The sequence below is a fragment of the Plasmodium vinckei genome (assembly GCF_900681995.1).
Source record: "Plasmodium vinckei vinckei genome assembly, chromosome: PVVCY_04".
NCBI lineage: Eukaryota > Apicomplexa > Aconoidasida > Haemosporida > Plasmodiidae > Plasmodium > Plasmodium vinckei.
In genome coordinates, this window is record NC_051296.1 from 438897 (window position 1) to 458749 (window position 19853).

Here is a 19853-nt window from a genome sequence, read left to right on the forward strand (position 1 = left end):
TTTGGGCTCTTTTTGCGTATCCCCAACTTTTTTTATTCTTACTCATACTCCTCTTTGTACATATTGTACATAGGATAGACTCGAATAAATTTGAGGAAGCCTCTGAATAAAGCCCTTAAAAAATTAGATTTTAAATATTTTTCATATGTAAAAAAAGTATAACTTGATAATATGGAAGCAACCTCAAAAAAGGAGAACTCGTTATATAATAAAATATTTTGTATAACAAAAAAAAAAGGGATATATTCTGCTTTAATGAAAAATAAATCAAAACAATTAATTAAAGAACCTTCATTTATTCGGCTCCAATAATATAATATATATGTTGAAAAAACATAACCTAAATGATTATATGTTTCTTTTTCTACAAATTTGTTATCGTCTATATTATTAGTAGAAGGTATAGAAATAATTAAACTTCTTATCTTGTGTATATACTTTTTCAAGTCCATAATATTTTCATTGTACATACTGGCAATTATAGTAAAAAAGGTATTTGATATATAACCATATGTAAGAAAAATTAAAAAATCTTCTGGGTTTTTATAATGTGCTATTTCAACTGATGACATATATATATTTAAATAATTAAACATTAAAATATATTGTAAATATAAATTTCCTATATAAAAATAGGGTGTTACTAATCTCCATATTTCCCCGTTTTTAAATATTTTATCAAAATCATATAAAATATATTTATAAACATTTTTATTAAAATGAATTAAAACACTTAATATAAAGGTGTTTATCAAATATATTTTTGTAATAGGGGGTATTCGAGCAAAAGATTTTATATAAGAGTAAGCATAATGATTTTCTATATAGTCCAAATTAAACCATGCTTTAACATTTTCTTTTATATCAGTAAATTTGGATGAATTTAAAAAATATAAATTATACTTTTTTTTTTTTTGTATATATCCTTTAGAATTATTCAATGAATATTTTTTTTTAATTTTTTTTTTCAATATGTTTTTCTTCTCCTTGCTAAAATTATAGCATGTATTTTGCCCTTTGGTCTTGCCATCATTTCTTACACTATTTTTAAACGAAATATTTTTTAACAACTGACTTGAAATATCATTTACACAAACTTTAGCGTCACAATAATAGTACCTCACACTAGCAATTATGCTTAAGAAAAATAAAAATCTGTATACAAGCATCTTCTATTTTACTTTCTTTTTTTTTTTTTGTGATATTCTTCCAACTTGTATTTTGTCCCTTAAAGAATGTCAAGGTGTTTATACGGTGTAATCAATTCAGCATGATATTTTTCTGTACTTTTACTTTGTCCCTTTTCTTTTTTATTATACTTCATTTAAAAAGAATGTGTTAACCCCCCACATTTGAATCGTGTATTGTGTTTCATTATTATAATTGTAAACAATTTTTAGAAAAATAAATTTTTTTCATAATTTAAAAAAATATATATTTTTTCTCTAATACACAATAATTTTTACGAAGCAAATTTTTATATTTATCTTATTTACACTATATAACCATATGCCCGTTAAAAAAAAATAATATACATATTTATTTATATAGTATTAATAAAATGTAGTAGCGAGGCAAAATGGTAATAATGATAATACATGCAGAAATAATGACAAAACAATAAATCTTCTAATTTTTTGTCTTTGATAAAAAAATTATTTCAAAAAAAAAGAAAAAGTCTCTAATAGTGTTGTAAATCTTATTATAAAAAAAGTAATAATATAAATACACATTAATTATGCTAAAATTATGTCCATACATTTCTGAATTTTTAGAGATAAAATATGTATATTAAAAATTTTTAGCAGAATGTTTTTTTAAATAATGTTCATTCCCACGTGTGCATGAGGAATGACACACCTATTACTGCATAATGCTTAATAATATCAAAAAATTAAATAAATAAGTAAATAAATATATGTTATATATTTATATTGTGTTTGTTTTTTAAGAATCAAACCTAGGAAATTTAAAAGTGTAGCATGATGAAAAAAATAAGAAAATATTATTTATAATTAAATAAAACACTAAGGTATAGCGTGATATTATAATAAACTAAAAGAGCATAAAATGAAACTCATAAAATTCAAAAAAAATGTGTATGAGGAGAAGTAATTAATTACAAGAGATGGTATACATTCATTATAAAAAATAATGAATAAGTAAAATATGATAAAAATAAAAACATATATATGATAAAAAAATGCACATCATAAAATATAGAAACATAAATGAGTAGTAAAACAAACTTGATTATATTATTGTTTAAATATTTTTTTTAATTATAGCATTCGATTGTTATAAATAAACTTCAATGCTACCCAAACCGCATATTTGTTCACTATTAAAAGTAAAAAATAAATGCTATAAAAAATACGGAATGGTTGCTTTATTTTTCACTGAATTTCTTGAATCAGGGGTATCCTTAAATATCAGCATTTGCCTATTCATATTTTCATCGATTCTCATAATTGCTGCAACGTTTCCACATCTATAACAATAATTTGGAGCTGACCAAACAGTAATAATTGTAGAATCGTCAAACATATATCGATATCCCTCCATGGCTAGTTGATGAGCTCTAGCTATTAATTCAAGATTATTAATATAATTAAATTTTTTTGTGACTTTTGGGCCAAATAACCACCCAGCTCCTCTTGGATTAGCTACCCAATCTTCTACTTCATCGGGGTCTGACCACATAATATCGCCAAAGGCACCTTCATGAGGTATTTCTTGAACCCGATTTATTAATCGAAGTTGATCTATTAATTTAATTTCTGGAGATAAACCTCCATGAACACAAAATATTTTATTATCAACAAGAGCTGCTAGTGTTAAATAATCAAAAATATCTGTGCAATATTTCCAAGCATTTGCATTGCCATATTTTTTAAAGCATTCATCATAGAACCCATAAACTGTAGTTATTTGCCTACTTTCATGATTACCTCGTAATAATGTTATATTTTTAGGGAATAATAATTTTAATAATAATAAATATTCAAATGTTTCTACACTATTATAACCTCTATCTACATAATCACCTAAAAAAATATAGTCGTTAGTCATAATATCTCCACCAACATCAAATAATTCTAATAAATCAAAAAATTGTCCATGTATATCTCCGCATATTATTACGGGTGTACTTATAGATTGAACATTATTTTCTTCTATTAAAATTTCTTTGACTTTTTGACATACAAATCTTAAATCATCTTCGTCTAGCAACTTTGGTGGGTTCATGCGTAACTGCTCAATCCATTTTTTTTCGTCTCCCCTAGTAGTCATTATATTATTTCGACTATTATATAATCTTAAAGTGCAATAAAGGGAAATTTTCTTTGAACATTTTAAAAGAATTGGACGTTTCGCAGAATTCTCCCTATGTATACGTCAGATATAACTATATAACCATATATAGATGGTAAAGATGTTTATAAAAATATAATTTCTATACATATATGTAGAAGCTTATTATGTGCATATAGATGTCTCTATAGAAACGTTGAAAAAATATTATGTATATATAAAAACGAATTTTCACAAATATAAGGTATATCTACATAAACTTATAATTGTTTTTCATACATATGTATATATGATCAAAGGCTCATATACATCCCATGACGCTCCTATTTCGCATCATTGAAATTATGAAGCGATAGTTTTTAATACAAACGAACAGATACAGCGTAAAAAATATACAGATAAAATAAATAATAAAATAATATAGCTTTCGGTATAGAGAAAAAAAAACAAACAAAAACAGAAAATGAATAAAATATTTCTTAAGGCAGCATATTAAGGCTATTTGTACGTTATTTTATAAAAAAAAAGTTAATTATAATATATATTAAGAACTATTAATTTAAAGTATTATATTTAATAAAAATAAAATAGCAGTAATAGCCTGTGTTGTATTTTATTCAAATATAATAATATATAATATTATGTTATATTTATTTTATTATTTTTTTTATAAATTTAGTATGCAAAAAAAAAGTAAAAATTATTATATATACAATATATATATTTACTATATTGTGTTTTCCTGGCTTTTTTGTTACTATAAAATAATACAATATTTTAAGCGCAATTTTAATATCCTATACAGTGCATATTATTCTAAGTAGTTTCGCTTTAATTTATATAAATTAAAAAAGTATTATATAAAATAAAGTTATATTTTTTTCGTCTATAAACAATAAAATTATGTTTATATTTTTTTTTTCATAATTATATGAAGTTAGTTGGAAGGTAAATAAAATCATTTATAAAATATTTTAACGTTTTTTGTATTTCATTTTATGATTATATAAGTTTTAAAATATATTAACAATGCTAACGAGGAAAATTAAATAACGTTAAAAATGTTTTAATTCGTAGTATTTCCTTATATACTAGCAGAAAGAAGCATAGTTTATATGTTTACTAATAATATATTTGTTTAATAATTTTATGTAGCTAAAATATGGTATTTTATAGAATAATATTGATTTACTTCTTTTTTACTATTGATATGAGGAAACATAATTCAATATGAAAAACTTTAAATGAAATAAAAAAAACATCAGGGATTTTGATAATAAGCTCTATTTGCATATATGCGTATAGAGAATATTAATACCATTATATATATTTGTTCATAATAGTAAAATATATAATTATATACTCATAAAATCCTTTTTGGTATACCATCAAACGATGGAAATAAAAGACAAATTTCTAATATCAAATAATAAGTATACTTTAACATGTTCCTATATTTATGCACACACACATCCTTTTAGGTGTTTTTCATGTATAATATTTTTTGTTTATAAGCGATGATATAATGTGTTTTACAATCCATTCGGTATTATATATATATGTTTGTAATTGTTATATATATGAAATAAAAAAAACACGATTCAGGCCTTATAAAGAAAATGAGACTATTTTATCAATAAAGCCTTTGAGATTATATTTTTTCTATACTGTTTTATTTTTTATACATAAACTCACATTTATTTCTCTGTCTTTATTTAAAAAGAATTTTTAATATATGTTTAATAAAATATGCATTAATATAAAGTGGACAGTGATGCTAATTTTTTTTTATATGTTACATGTGCACAAATAGTTAATGAAATATGGGTATACGTGTGCCCGAAAATAACAAAACTGTAAATATGTTGCCTTTTTCATCTCTTTAAATATTATATATATAGAGAGAGAGAGAGAGAAAGAAAGCGAAAAAAAAGGGAAAGAGTGGGGGCGCGTAAACGAGGGAATGCTATTATTTTTACAAAAATAATTATTGTACATTAATAATATATATAATTATAAGTTTTACTTGATCAATGTTTTTTAACATAATAACAAAATTTAAAACGCGTAAACAATTTTTGTTAGCAGTTTTAATAAACTTAAAATAAAATACAATTCATAAATTCCGCTATAACCAACCCCAAAGCATATGATTTATATAAATATATTTATTGTTTTCAAAGTAACACAAAAGTTACATTTTTAACCTTTTTTTTTCTGTTGTTTAAATTTTTATAGTATATAAAATAAATAAATAAATAAATAAATAAATAAATAAATAGTATATAATATGAATATAAATATAAATGTTACAAATTCATAATTATTATATTGTTATATATGCATTACTTAAATGGGATATTGTTCGTTTTTCGTATGGCATATATTTTTATTGTTAAAAAAGTACATATGTATTTATTTATAATATTTTTGCTTCGTTTTTTTTATAAATAAATTTTATATTTCCAGCACCAAGTATATTTACTTATTATATATTCTACATATTTATTAAAAGAAATTGTTAATATGAATTTATGCTTTAAAAAAAATTATTCATATTGCTATTTCATATTTAATATATGCCTAATATAATAATTGTATGGTTTATGTTTTAAACTTAAACGGATTTTAGTTAATTTAACAATTATATATATATGGTATGTATTTATCTTTGTATACTTTTTGAATAATTCTTAATGCAAATATATTAGATTGATCTTTTAAAATAAAAAACATATATTTTATATAATTAATTAATACCTTTTAGAAATCAAATTAGTTTATATATATAATTTTGCATAATAAAAATATTTTACTTTTTATTTAAGGGTAAAACATATCATACATATGTATATGTATCTATATGAATTGAATAATATTATATGCATGTTCGTGTAAAGAATTAATATAGTTTTTGTTTTTAAAATATATTGTAAAATATATTTACATGCATATAATTTAATATTTCTACTAATATCCAATTTCAAAACCATTTTAAATGACATCAATAAATAGACCTTAAAATGAATTCAAATTTTTCATATGGCAATGAGGTAATAATATATATTGATTATATATCAGTTTCGTTATACTATACACACATGATATATCTTATACATAATGTTTTTTTTTTTTATTCATGACTTTTAGGATGAAATAAATATAATAGAAGAGAACTACCCCCAAGTAGTGACATTAAAAACACACAACGGTGTTGTATATGATGATAAAGCAAATATAAATAGTAATAATAGCAATAACAATTATAATTATATTAATAATGGTACTAACACAATTGGTAACAATAATATAAATAATAACGGTCATTCTAATATTAATTATATAAAAAATAATGTCAATAATAATTATTTACCTAAACATTATCCTGGAAATGAAGAATTAAATGATAATAATTGTATGAATATAAAATATAACCAAAATATGCAACATAAAAGATGCCATGATTTTTATAATAATAAAAATTCCTTTCAACACTATTTGAAAAAATTAAAAACATGTGGAATTGATGCTGATGAACTGAGAAATATTTTAGAGAAACGTTTTTCATATGAATGTGATTTACATAAAACAATTCAAGATGATGATAAAAAAGGAATGGGAAGTGAAACCAACTCTTCTTCGTCTAATCATGATTCTTTACACTTATATAGAAAAGTTAATTTTCGAAATAAAAATAATAGAAGCAAATCAAAAAATAAAGGAAAAAAACGAAAAAGAATTAATGCAAAGGTTGATAAAAAATTTATTATAAAATGCAGAACTTGTAAATTTGTTAATCCAAATGGTTTTAAAATGGGAGATTATTATGCGTGTCAAAATTGTGGATATAATGATTTTTCAATAATTAGATCAATTTCACCAAATAGTGGTGAACGAAACGATTAAAGTTTCTACATATATATGTGTGTGTATGATTTTTTTATTTTATTCTTTTGAGTAATGCCATATATTAGTACTTAGTTTATTCGAGGTGTTACTTTTATTTTACAGTTTATTAATTTTTTTTTTTTAACTTTGAAATATGTTATAAGCATATTTATATATACATATATTTTTTCACCTTTTAATATTTCCTGATATATATGAAAATTTTTATTAATATATTATTTATTCCTAATGATATTAATATTTTACTTTGATTATTTTTTAATGTTTTTTGGCACATTTGTTTATATCCAAATAAACTTTTAATTTAAAATTATATGTGACCCTTCCTACATAAATTAAATGTATGTATAGACAATTTTTCAATAAAAATAAAGAAAATTTTATATCAAAAATATTCTTATGAATGTGTATATATAGAAATATACAATTTAGTAGTTTTAAAAAGTTAATCATGTTCATTTCTTTAACCCCATGTGTTATATATCTCATTAAACATTATTATATAAAGAAGTATAAATATGAGCATATTAAAATGTCTTATTTTTAAATATATTATGTTTATACTTGAAATCCTATAATTTTATATAATATGTAGTAACGCAATAAATTTTGCTTTTGCTAAAAATTAGGATAAATAAGCAATAAATATATTTAATATATATATAATAATATTTTCTCATATTAATCAAGTTCATTTTAAAATTAAACAAATGAAATAATTATAATAAATTGGGGAACATATTTATGCGTATATACGGATTAATATTTATGCTTTGAAATGAAGTTTAATTTTTTGTTCCGAATAAATAATTTTTATTTAAAAACTTAAAATTATAAAAAATAAAATATAGCAAAAAAACGAAAGAAAAAGTGGATATTATCAAAAAACATGTTTTGAAAGTTTTTTTTTGATAAATATAGTCATTGAGGAAAAATAAAAAAGGCATAGTTGTTACTATTTGTACAAAACTCAAATATATTTTAATATAAATGTAGTTATATATTAAACAAAATGATTGTAAAAAAACAAAACTAGAAAAGCATAAATGTTGATAGAATTTAAGTATATTATTATAAAATAACATGGGAAAGGAGCATAAAAAGTGGGAATATATTTTTCTTTATTATTTATTTTGATTTTTATTTTCTTTATACCAACAGAGGGCATAATGGGGGGACATGGTGGATTGAACATCCTTCCACAAAAAAAATGGAATGTTTATAGGAAAGATGTACAATATAAAGTAAACTATGATGAAAACAAACTTATAAAAGAAGAGGAAGCAAAACATAGAGAGAAAAATAAATACGAATTTGAAAATACTATTACTCAATTGAAAAATAACATTTCGAATAATAATGAAAAAAAAAGTACAACTAAACAAAAGGAACATATAAATTTATTTGCAGAAGAAGAAAAAGAAATAACCAAAAGAAATAAAATGCATGAAAGTTTTTTAATTAAAAAAGGACATTATATTTATAATGATCAAAATTTTAACGGAGTGAATTGTATTTATGATAAGAATAGTAATGCCAAAATTATCTCAGATTTTGATAAAATAAAGAATAGTGAAAGAGAGTGGTTTTTAAATATACAAAAAAAAATGCCTTTTACCAATAATCAAATCCAAGAATTGAAAAATGAACAAAGAAATTATGACTACAATAAGTCATATAGTAAGTACGATGACAAAATTTCTCAAAAAAATGATACATTTCAAAAGGACACACGTGAAAGCATTCATATAAATAGTTCATCAAAACGTATTAAAAAAGACAAAAATAAATATGATCATATCAAGGAACTTATAAAATATAAAAAGAAAAAAGACAAAAAAAAAAAAAAAAGAGACAAATAATAACATGTACTATTTATGGGTATGTGGTATTATTTCCGTCTTAATATTTTTTTGGGTTATACCGTCCTTTTGATAACATAATTTCTCAAAGTATATCCAACAAAATAATAATCTATATTGTTTAAGATATATCTGTTCATATTACAACAGCAAAACGATACATATATTATCCATACATTTTTTGGTGTGGTATTTTTTATAATGATGCAATGAAGAAAAAACAAATTTTATATAATAATTAAAAGCGCATTTATTATATCTTATCGTAGTTTCAATCAAAAATATAAATTAAAATTATAAAAACTTAAACAGCATTTTAAAGTAGCCACTTATCCGAGTTCGCTTCCTTTTTTTCATCGCTTTTTTTTGATGAACTAAGCATTCCGAATAATTTTATAAACCATTTGTTTTATTAGTATTACATAATCCTGCTATTATGTATTATTTGTTTTATATATTTTTGCATATATATATTTGTATTTATGCATATAACGCTTTTTTTGTATTTGTTATATTTTTTAAAAACTATTAAACTTTAAATTTTTAAAGAATTCTTACAATTAAAAAAGGTGCTATAAAGAATACACATATAGTGTGAATGCACATAAAACAATGGAGAAACTATATAATAAACAAAATAACGAATTCTATACTAAAGAAATAATAATGATATAGAATCGAATACTGTAAAAAAAATTATATACAAAATTTTACATTAAAAAATGTGAAAGCAGTTTATTACAGAAGATTTTACTTCAAGTATATAAATGCATTTTAATTTTAAAAGGATTTTATATCAATTTTACAAATAGGACAAGTCAATTTTTTATTAATCCATTCAATTATACATTCTTTATGAAAATTATGTGTGCATGGTAAGAATATTAGAGGCTCATTATGTTTATAATTTTCATAACATATGGAACATAATTTTAAATTATTGTTCTTATTTTTTTCTACATCAAAAGGAACAACTAAAAAATCAATTTTCTCTCTAAGCACTGTAGAATGATATGTGTTTTGATTTATATTTTCATGTTGCACTCTTTCATTGTATAAAATATTATTGTTTACTCTTAAATTTGTATTTATATTTCCAATATCCTCATGATTTATTGTTACTACTTGCTCAACTATTATATTTCTCCCTAAATAATTATGAGGCATTCTATCTGTATTGTTTGATATGTTATGGTTATTTGAGTTTCTGATTACATAATTTATTGTCCTATCATTATTATTTCCATTAAATACATAACTTGTTGTATTGTTATTTCTATTAGTAGTTCCAATGTTATTTACAAGCGTTGTTCTGTTAACATTTATGCTATTATTACGATTTATATTGTTTCTGTTAATGGTAGTTCTTATGTGTCTATCATTGTTATGACCACTAGCATAATTTTCTCTATCATTTCTGTTATTATTATAGGATCTATTAATAGTATTATTACTTCTGTAACCATTAATATTATGTCGATTATATGTTCTTTCTACTAATAATAAATTATTGTTCATGCGAGGATCTATAATACCGAATGACTCATAAGTATTAGCTAAATTCCCCCATGTGTTTCTATCTATATTACTAGTACTATTTACACTGTTCATATCGTTTGCATTATTTATGGTTGGAACGTTCATACTATTAGTGTTTGTATTTATGTTATTTGATTGAATATTATGCGTAATGGTGTTTGTCACTCTTCTTATAGGCCAAATGTTAGTTGTGTTATTATCAAAATGGGAAAATAATGGACTTTCACAAATATAAGGATATTTATGTACTAAATTTGAGTATAAATAATTCATATCATTCACCCTTCTTCTTTCGTTAAAAGAATTGTGATTATAAAAATTTACAGAATTATTAAAATGATGTACATTTGAGGAATTTATAAAATTTCTATTTATATTTTCATTTGAAAATATATCTTCTCTATTTCTATCATTACTTATGTTTGTGTTATTTTCATTATCATTACTAGCAATATTGATTCTATTACTTCTGTTATTGGTACAATTTATATCATCACTACAAGCAACAACGGGAGGGTTAGTGCCTTTTGAAGATTTATTAATATTAGTTAAATTATTTTGACAATTTTGTAATGCAGAATTAATTTTTTTATATATATTATATAATTTTTTGTATATTTTATTTAGTTTTCTGTTTAACACTTTAGTATCAATAGTTTCATTAGTATTTGTATTAGACATATTTTTCTTTGTTATATTATTTATTTCTTTCATTATACAATCCATTGCCTTATTCACATAGCTTCCTATATCATTGTTTATATTATTAATACAAGTATCAGGTATATTCTTAATTTTATTTATACTTGCCTTTAAACAATTCATCATGGAATATATACTATTAACAATATTTTTATAAATGTCTTTATTTATGCCATGATATAAATTATTGTCAACAATATTACTTTTAATACTTGATGGTGCATCTGGATTATAAAAAATAGTAGAAAATGATTCTTTTATAAGAGATAAATAGTTATCAATTATGCTGTCATTTCCGGGTGCAATGAACAAAATTGCTTTTTCTTTTTGTATTTCATTTATATCTCCTGAACTTGCATTTTTATTGTCACCAATTGCATTATTGTTTGATGAATTTCGAATAATTTGATTAATGTTCCCTTTATTACGACTTAATGATCTATTTATATTTTTCTTTAGTTCTTCAATATTTGTATTGTAATTATAAATAATAGATAATTTATCATTCTCATCAATATCATTATTTAATAATTCATCTGAATTATTGTTATTTTTTTTATCTTTCAGTGCAAATGCATCGAGGTTTATAACATTTTTTCTATGTTCAAAATTTTCTCTATTTGGTTCTCTACCACATGCTAGCATATGTGCATATAAATGATCATTCAAAATTGTTTTGTCCATTACATCTGAACATATATTACATTTTGTATATATAATATCCTTGCTATCATTATTCATTTTAATATTATTATTTTCATGATCGTCGCTACAATCCATAGTATTATTTGAGTTTTTATCATTATTAGACGAATCATTTACGCTGTCAACAGTATTGCTATTAATTTCATCGTAAATAAGATTGCAAATATTATTATTATTTTCTATTTCCATTTTTAAAGGAAGCAATTCAGCTTCACTTTCTTCTAAATTTGATGTATTTTTTTCCTCACTGTTTTCTGGAGAGTATAATATATGTCTATGATTACATATGGGATTTGAATTTATGTCTACACTATTTTCGTTTTTTTCTTCGCTTAATTCAGAAAACTCATTTTGAATTTCTTGCTCATCACTCGTTTGCTCAAATGAAGAATTTTTATTTGAAACATCAACGATTGATCCCGTTTCATTAGTTATATTGTCGTTGATATATTTATTTCCCAAAACTTTTGCATTAATTTCAGTTTCATTATCATCAGTGGATATTTCAATGTTTTCATTTAAACTTGCTTCCAAATAATTCATGATTTTTATTTGTTATATGTATTTATATTTATGCTTACATATATATATTTATACACTACTCATAAAAAGCAACTCATTAATGAATTCTCATATTTTTTATTCTTTTATAGACATTTATAAAATATGTAGTCAAATAAAACTACATAAAATTTTGGTATAAAAAATTTGTTATTTCAAATATATTAAAAATTCATAATATGTATATGATAAAAAAATTAACTATATAAAAATTGCAATACTTTTGTATCGCTTTATAGCGAGAAAATTGGGTTATATCAGATAGTCATAATATAAATGTACTAAATAGTGTATATATCCTTATAATATATAGATATTGTTCTCTATTACATTATTCAACAAAATAAAATTTTTAAATTTTTATTCAAGGATTTTTGTAAAAATATTAAAAAAGTTATATAATTGTAAAATTAAAAAATGTTGCATAAATATTGTTCAAATACTTGTTCTAAATGCTTACTGCGTATTTTTTTTCACAATATGCATGTTACGTATTTGTAATAACATTTTTTTTTATTAACATATTTTTACGATATTTTTATTATGGTTCATGCATAAAAAAAAATTAAAAGGCTATTTTTTTATGGTTCAGTTTTTTTCCTCCCACCACAGCTTTGTGTTGTGGATATCTTTTTTATGTATATTTATTAAAGATCATAATTTTATAATATTTGGAATTTAAATAACAAAACAGATAAGTTCTATAAGTTTTGTGTTACGTTAATATATATGCTTTTCCAAATTTTTTGCTATAAAAACGTATTTGTCAATGGGAAATAACATTATTAATAAAGCATTTTCATATATACATAATAATTGTTAAATTATCCACAAACATAGAAACACTTATTTGTGGCTCCATTAAAACAGTATTATATTTTTATATTGCAGCATAAACAACTTATATTTTAAAAATTATATTTTTTATATCTTTGTCCATTTTAATGAAACGATCAGATGCAAACATAAATTTCTGTAAATTATATAAAACGAGTTATGTTTTTTATAATTAAAGTATATTTTTTCACAAATATATATATGAAAAGGTATTTCGGATGTAGATGCTTTTTATAACAAAATAGATGTTTATATTTAAAGCAAAAGATTGTTTATATAGCTCATACAAAAAATGAACAAATGTATCCTATGGTCATTATGCAAATGTTTTCACCATTTTTAAAATTACATATTTGGGAAATATATATCATAAACTTAATTTTTCATATTAAATTATATGCATATTTCATGAATATATATTTGAAAATATATTACATTAACTAAATAAAGAATATAGTAGAATAAAATATCATTGGTAAAACAAATGTACATTCATAATGATAAAGACAATATATGATTAAATTAAAATTAGTTCTATCAATCTTTATTTTTAACAATTAGATGGTTCATCCAAAAATGTTCACTGGTCCGTTTCAAATCATAAAATAATTTCACAGGAAAGTAAATATTGTCCAATTTAATTTTTTAAATTAAGTATTGCTAAAATATTTGTCTCTTTTTGTAAAACATAGTTGTATGTGTTTTAGTAATTATGTACGTAATTTATATTTAAAATAGGGTATTCTGGATATTTTGATTAATTTACAAAACCAATATATACCTTAAAAATAATATGCTCAAAGAAAGTTCGGTATAACTATCATATACATTACATAATTTTTTTATCAATAAGAAATAGGCATTCAAAATATAGAACATTAATTTGCCTTTATAATTTCTTTATACCATTCATTTTGTGTCTATACAAATATCTTTTTACGAGAGGTTACATTTATAATGGGTGCTTATATAAGATATGGAATATGACAATGTTTTTTTCCAGTGTCTTATTAAATATTTAAGAACGATATTCCATATGAATATGATTTATGTTTTTTAGGCGAACTTTAAGTTAAATATATATTTTTCTAAAAAAATATGTAAAACTTGTAATATATTATCCCTTATTTTATAGACATATTTACTAAAGGGAATTTATGTAATCGTAAGGATTATATTTAGAGTATTAGAATTAAAAATTCTCATAAAAAGAATGGCCATAACCAATGATAAAGACATTTATAAATATTAATTTTAACAAATTTATTTTGTACTTTGTATAAAAAATTGATATTAAGGTGCAAAACAAACAATGAATAATAGTAATCCAAATGTAACATGCTGAAATTAAGCATTAATACAATATGAAACCATTATATTTATAAAAAACATTATGATAAAAAATTGTTATGAATAATAAAAGTTTGTTTGATTAAATATTTGATCATCATATTAAAAAAATTATTCAAATAGTTTAATCATGAAATCGAAAAGAATAAAAGAGCATTTACACAATATTATTATATAAAGAGAAATGCCTTTATTTCCATTTTTATAATATTACTAACTAATACAATAAGTTCATCTATATGGGTTCAATGAATTATGATAGACATTTTCAAAATTGACAAAGTTGGAAAAAAAAAGAATCATGATGCTATAATTCCTATAATGTAATTTTCTTACTTAGACATGCTGAAACATTTTATACAAGTGAACAAATCGTTAAAGATTGATGCATAACAAAATTTTAAGTTCCCAAATCCATAAATATTAAGCAAATTAGCAATAAAAATGAAATCATGGAATGGTAATTTTTAACTTATATAATTAAGATGTATATATAAAAATATGTTAAAGAAACAATGTCTATATATATTAATTTTGTAAGTTATAAATTTCTAAAAAATCATAAACTGTTTTCAGGTCATATATTTGTTTATCTTGTTATAGTTTGTATTTTTTATATACAAAATATATATTACAATAAGAAAAATGTGTGTTTAAAAATAAAACTGAAAAATAAAATGTAAAACTTATAATAAAAAAAGAAATTAAAAGAATTAACAAAGCATAATATTTTATATTACAAATAAATAAAAAACATAAGTTATATATTTAATATAAAATAATATAATATAATATTATAAATAATATATTATTTAATTAATTAATTAAAAAACAATATTAATAAATAAATAATTAAATATAATAATATTATATATTGGTAATTAATTAAATATTAATTATAATAAAAATATAAAATAATTAAATTAATATAAATTAACATAAATTAATTAAATAAACAATAAATTAAAATATATTATATAATAAAACAAAAATAAATTAAATTATATAATAAAATAAGAAATAATTATAATATATTAATTAAATAATTAATAAATAAAAATAATTTAATTATAATAAATAAATTAAAATATATAATATAATAATGAAATTAAATATTTAAATTATATTAATTAAATAATTAATATTTAATCTATAATATTATTTAAATATATATTAAATAATTAATAAATACATATTAATTTATTTATAAATACACATATATTATATTTAATTTATATTAATTAATCATTTTAATTATTTATTTAAATAATTAATATTTATTTTATTAATATTATTATTTAATTATTTATTATATACCATTTTATTTATATTATTAATTATTTATTACAGTTTTATATTAAAATATATTTATTAAAATAATATATTATTATTTAATTAATTTAAATTAATATTTATATATAAAATAATATTAATAATTAATTATTTATAATATATTATATATTTAATTTAAAATAAATATATTAATTAACTAATATAATTATTTTATATATTATATTTAATTTAAATTTAATAGTTTAATTAATTAATATAATTATTTTATTATTATTTATAATTATATTCTTTAATTTATTATAATATATTAATTTTTAATTATATTAATTATATATTTTATAATATTAAATTAAGTATTATTAATATATTTATTTTTATAATATTACATTATTTTATTATATTAATAATATTTATTTAATTAATATTTATATTAATAATTTTATTAGACATAATTATATTGTTATTAATATATAATTAAAATATATTATAATTTAATAATTTGCCTAAAGAATAAAAATAAAATTACCTAAAAATATATATTTACTGTATAATATTCATTATAATTTAATATTTAAAGAATTTTAAGAAATAATATTACTAAAGACAATATAAACAAAATGTATATATTTATGTTAATTTTAATATATACTATACATGCATTAATTTCACACAAAATTTTATGTTAGTAATTTTATTTTCCAATCCATTATGTTGTTATTCATATATACTAGATAAGCATTCTATATTTTATCAAAAATTTATGTCTAGTTAATAAAACATTCCAAATACCCATAATTATACATTCGTGTTCAATGCTTATATAAGTTTTAACATTACAGTATTTTTATTCATATTACCATACTAGCTATAAAAGAGGAAAATCAATATAATTATATCGATAATTGTCTTTCATTTATGTTTGGTGTGCAAATTGTTTTATTATTTTTATAAACAATCTGTTAACGAATGTTATTTATATCATCTGTAATGATATACTTTCCCGTGATGGTTATTGAACAACCCACAAAAACTTAATAGTTTAATGTATGGTTATATAGGAAACGAATCCGAATTATTATTACACATCAATTTCTTTAAATTTATGATTATAATCTTTGATATATTATTTATATACCATTAAGATTATCAAACTTATAGTATGAATTTGTAAAATCATCATATTCCACGTGAAATATAATGCGAGAAATACACAAACACATTTTGGGGTTTTTAAATAATTAATATTACTATATATGCATTTTGTTATTTTGTAGTAAAACATATTTTATTATATACATTTTTTTAAATTCAAACCCTCGTAAAAAGCAAATAACCTACAAAAAGACAATTTCATGATACCCCATAATTTAATTTTGAATGTATTAACTAATGAATTCATGTGAAATATAAAATGAAAATGAATAAATATAATTCATAACGTAAAGAAATGTTATATTCATGCAAATCCTACGATAAAAACATAATTAAGGCAATAAATAAATGCATTTCTCAGCTCATTTTATGAATTTTTCATCTTTTATAATTATTCCCCTATTCAATACAGTTTTGGGAATAAATATAGTTATTTTTATGTAACTGTATTATTTAGAATATACTATTTTTATTCTTAATTGTACTTTATAAAAGCAATGAATTTAAAACCCCATGGTGAAATTATTAGTATTATCACAATAGAAATTAATTGTATCATAATTTGCAAACTTATACACCTATTGATATTTTTTTCATTATCTTAATGCTATAATTTTTATTATGCGAATTTGCAATCAATGAATATAACAAAGAAGACACTAAACTATAAATCATCATGTTTTTTCCCCATAAAACAAGACAAATTATAATCCTTCAAGTAATGGATTAATATTTTTGCAACAATGTTAAGGGGTAATATGTAATATAAATATCCTTATATCAGTTTTTGGTTTTCAATTATTGAAATTTTTTTCGTTATAGTTTTCTTTTCATGAATTTATCAAATAACATCATTGTTTTCTAAACCTCTTAATGTAAAAATATATGTAAAATTATAAATAAAATTTCATAACCCAAAAAAATGAAACAATTTTACAAGTTTAAAATAATCATCTAGAGATAATTATAGATATGCTAAATATATCATTGTGTAACCATTTGCGTGATTTTTAGCATAGACAATTCATCAAATATTATATTTTCATCTATTTGTATAAAATGAAATACAAACACATTTTTTGCTTTTACAAAACCAAATGTGTCATATGTAAATATATAACCAAAAATGAATAATTAAAGTTATCGTTGTAGTCCCTTTAGGATTTCTAAAGTTACATGTGTTTTTATTTATGTATTATTGTATCCATATAATTTAAAAGAAAGAAATTAAGTTAAACTAATAAATGTGAGAAATGTCTATTGTAGCTTTAAAGCAATTATGATGTATAGGTTTTATAAAAAGCAGAAACTAATCATCTTTTAATATTTAAAATAAAATATGAATTACATATTATTAGTTTTTCTTTGAGTTATTGATATGACACTAAAACTTTAATTATTTTATTGTTCCTAAAATGTTTATTATATACAAAATATTATTAACAATAGAATATGTATTTATGAAAAAACTGTAAATGGGATGTATCTCAGGAGGTTGTAACACTCTCCATAAAAATATAAAAGTAGTATATTTTATTTTTGCGTATAGATTATTTTTTGTAAATAAAATATGTCCAATAGGTTATCATTTGAAGTGCCCATTTTATAATTTTCTCTTTCTATTATTAGCTAAGTATGACATGTCTGAAATAAAATAGACAATGTATAACCTTATATGCATTTAAAGTTTAATACACTAAAATATCACTAAATTTGTTATTAGTTAAAACTAAATTAGAGTAGTTGAATAAACACAATTTAAATATATTTTTTGTCAATATATGTATCTTTAAAGGGTGGAAATAATAATCTTGCTGACAAAGGTCATACTTATACAAAATGTTTAATAACATTTCATAGAAAACGCATTTTTTATTTATCATATACAAATGTAAATATTAATAAAAATGAAAATATATTATTGTTCATGTTATCACATAAAATGAGTTTAACAAAAATATGTCTAGTACGTTACTGACTATTTTTGGATACTTTAAACCATCTTATTTTACATTATATATATTAATATGTTGAAATACACACTCTGAAATAAATATTTTGATTCCTATGAATTAGTGAAGTTACAATATTATGGAGAATGTAATTATAGAATTATATAAAGTTAAATGAATTATTAAAAGTATATTCAATGAAATAATGAAAAGTCATTTGGTTGCATAACTATCGAGCACAATAGTATAAACTTTTTTACATAAAAAAATGTAGACTGCATGTTATGACATAGTTATATGTGTATTTTAATTTTAATTATAAATTTAAGTATATCTATATATTGATATTATATATTATAAGGAAAAAAGTCCTTCAGAGCATATGTTTAATGATAAAATTACATGTATTGTCTTTATATATAATTTCATAATTTACACATTATATTAATTTATTTGTATATCTTGAATGTAGTAATAATCCTAGTTATTATCATATTAATTCATTTAATGGACATTATATAAAGTTGTACTGAAAATACATTCTGAATGAATAATGTTGAGTAACTGACTCCGCTTTTTTATCCAAATTTATAAATAACTTCTTTATTTAGTATTATCACCAAGTATCATACATTGAGTTTTTTAAAGTTACATATCTATATAATTTAAAATGAAA

General features: G+C 20.4%; 5 protein-coding genes across 5 annotated transcripts; 2 read left to right on the forward strand and 3 right to left on the reverse strand.

Annotated features, from left to right (window-relative positions):
- Positions 1 to 38: 38 nt before the first annotated feature.
- Positions 39 to 1169, reverse strand: PVVCY_0401320 (DER1-like protein, putative; the record flags this gene model as incomplete). Its single annotated transcript, XM_008627712.1, has 1 exon — positions 39 to 1169. The coding sequence occupies one exon, from the start codon at positions 1167 to 1169 to the stop codon at positions 39 to 41; it is 1131 nt and encodes a 376-aa protein (XP_008625934.1).
- A 1195-nt stretch (positions 1170 to 2364) lies between these two features.
- Positions 2365 to 3294, reverse strand: PVVCY_0401330 (serine/threonine protein phosphatase 6, putative; the record flags this gene model as incomplete). Its single annotated transcript, XM_008627711.1, has 1 exon — positions 2365 to 3294. One exon carries the CDS (start codon positions 3292 to 3294, stop codon positions 2365 to 2367), a length of 930 nt encoding a protein of 309 aa, XP_008625933.1.
- Positions 3295 to 6338: 3044 nt separating this feature from the next.
- Positions 6339 to 7221, forward strand: PVVCY_0401340 (conserved Plasmodium protein, unknown function; the record flags this gene model as incomplete). Its single annotated transcript, XM_008627710.1, has 2 exons — positions 6339 to 6368; positions 6466 to 7221. 2 exons carry the CDS (start codon positions 6339 to 6341, stop codon positions 7219 to 7221), a joined length of 786 nt encoding a protein of 261 aa, XP_008625932.1.
- A 1172-nt stretch (positions 7222 to 8393) lies between these two features.
- Positions 8394 to 9086, forward strand: PVVCY_0401350 (conserved Plasmodium protein, unknown function; the record flags this gene model as incomplete). The annotated part of the gene is made up of 1 exon (XM_008627709.1): positions 8394 to 9086. The coding sequence occupies one exon, from the start codon at positions 8394 to 8396 to the stop codon at positions 9084 to 9086; it is 693 nt and encodes a 230-aa protein (XP_008625931.1).
- A 780-nt stretch (positions 9087 to 9866) lies between these two features.
- PVVCY_0401360 (zinc finger protein, putative) lies at positions 9867 to 12575 on the reverse strand (the record flags this gene model as incomplete). The annotated part of the gene is made up of 1 exon (XM_008627708.1): positions 9867 to 12575. The coding sequence occupies one exon, from the start codon at positions 12573 to 12575 to the stop codon at positions 9867 to 9869; it is 2709 nt and encodes a 902-aa protein (XP_008625930.1).
- Positions 12576 to 19853: the final 7278 nt, after the last annotated feature.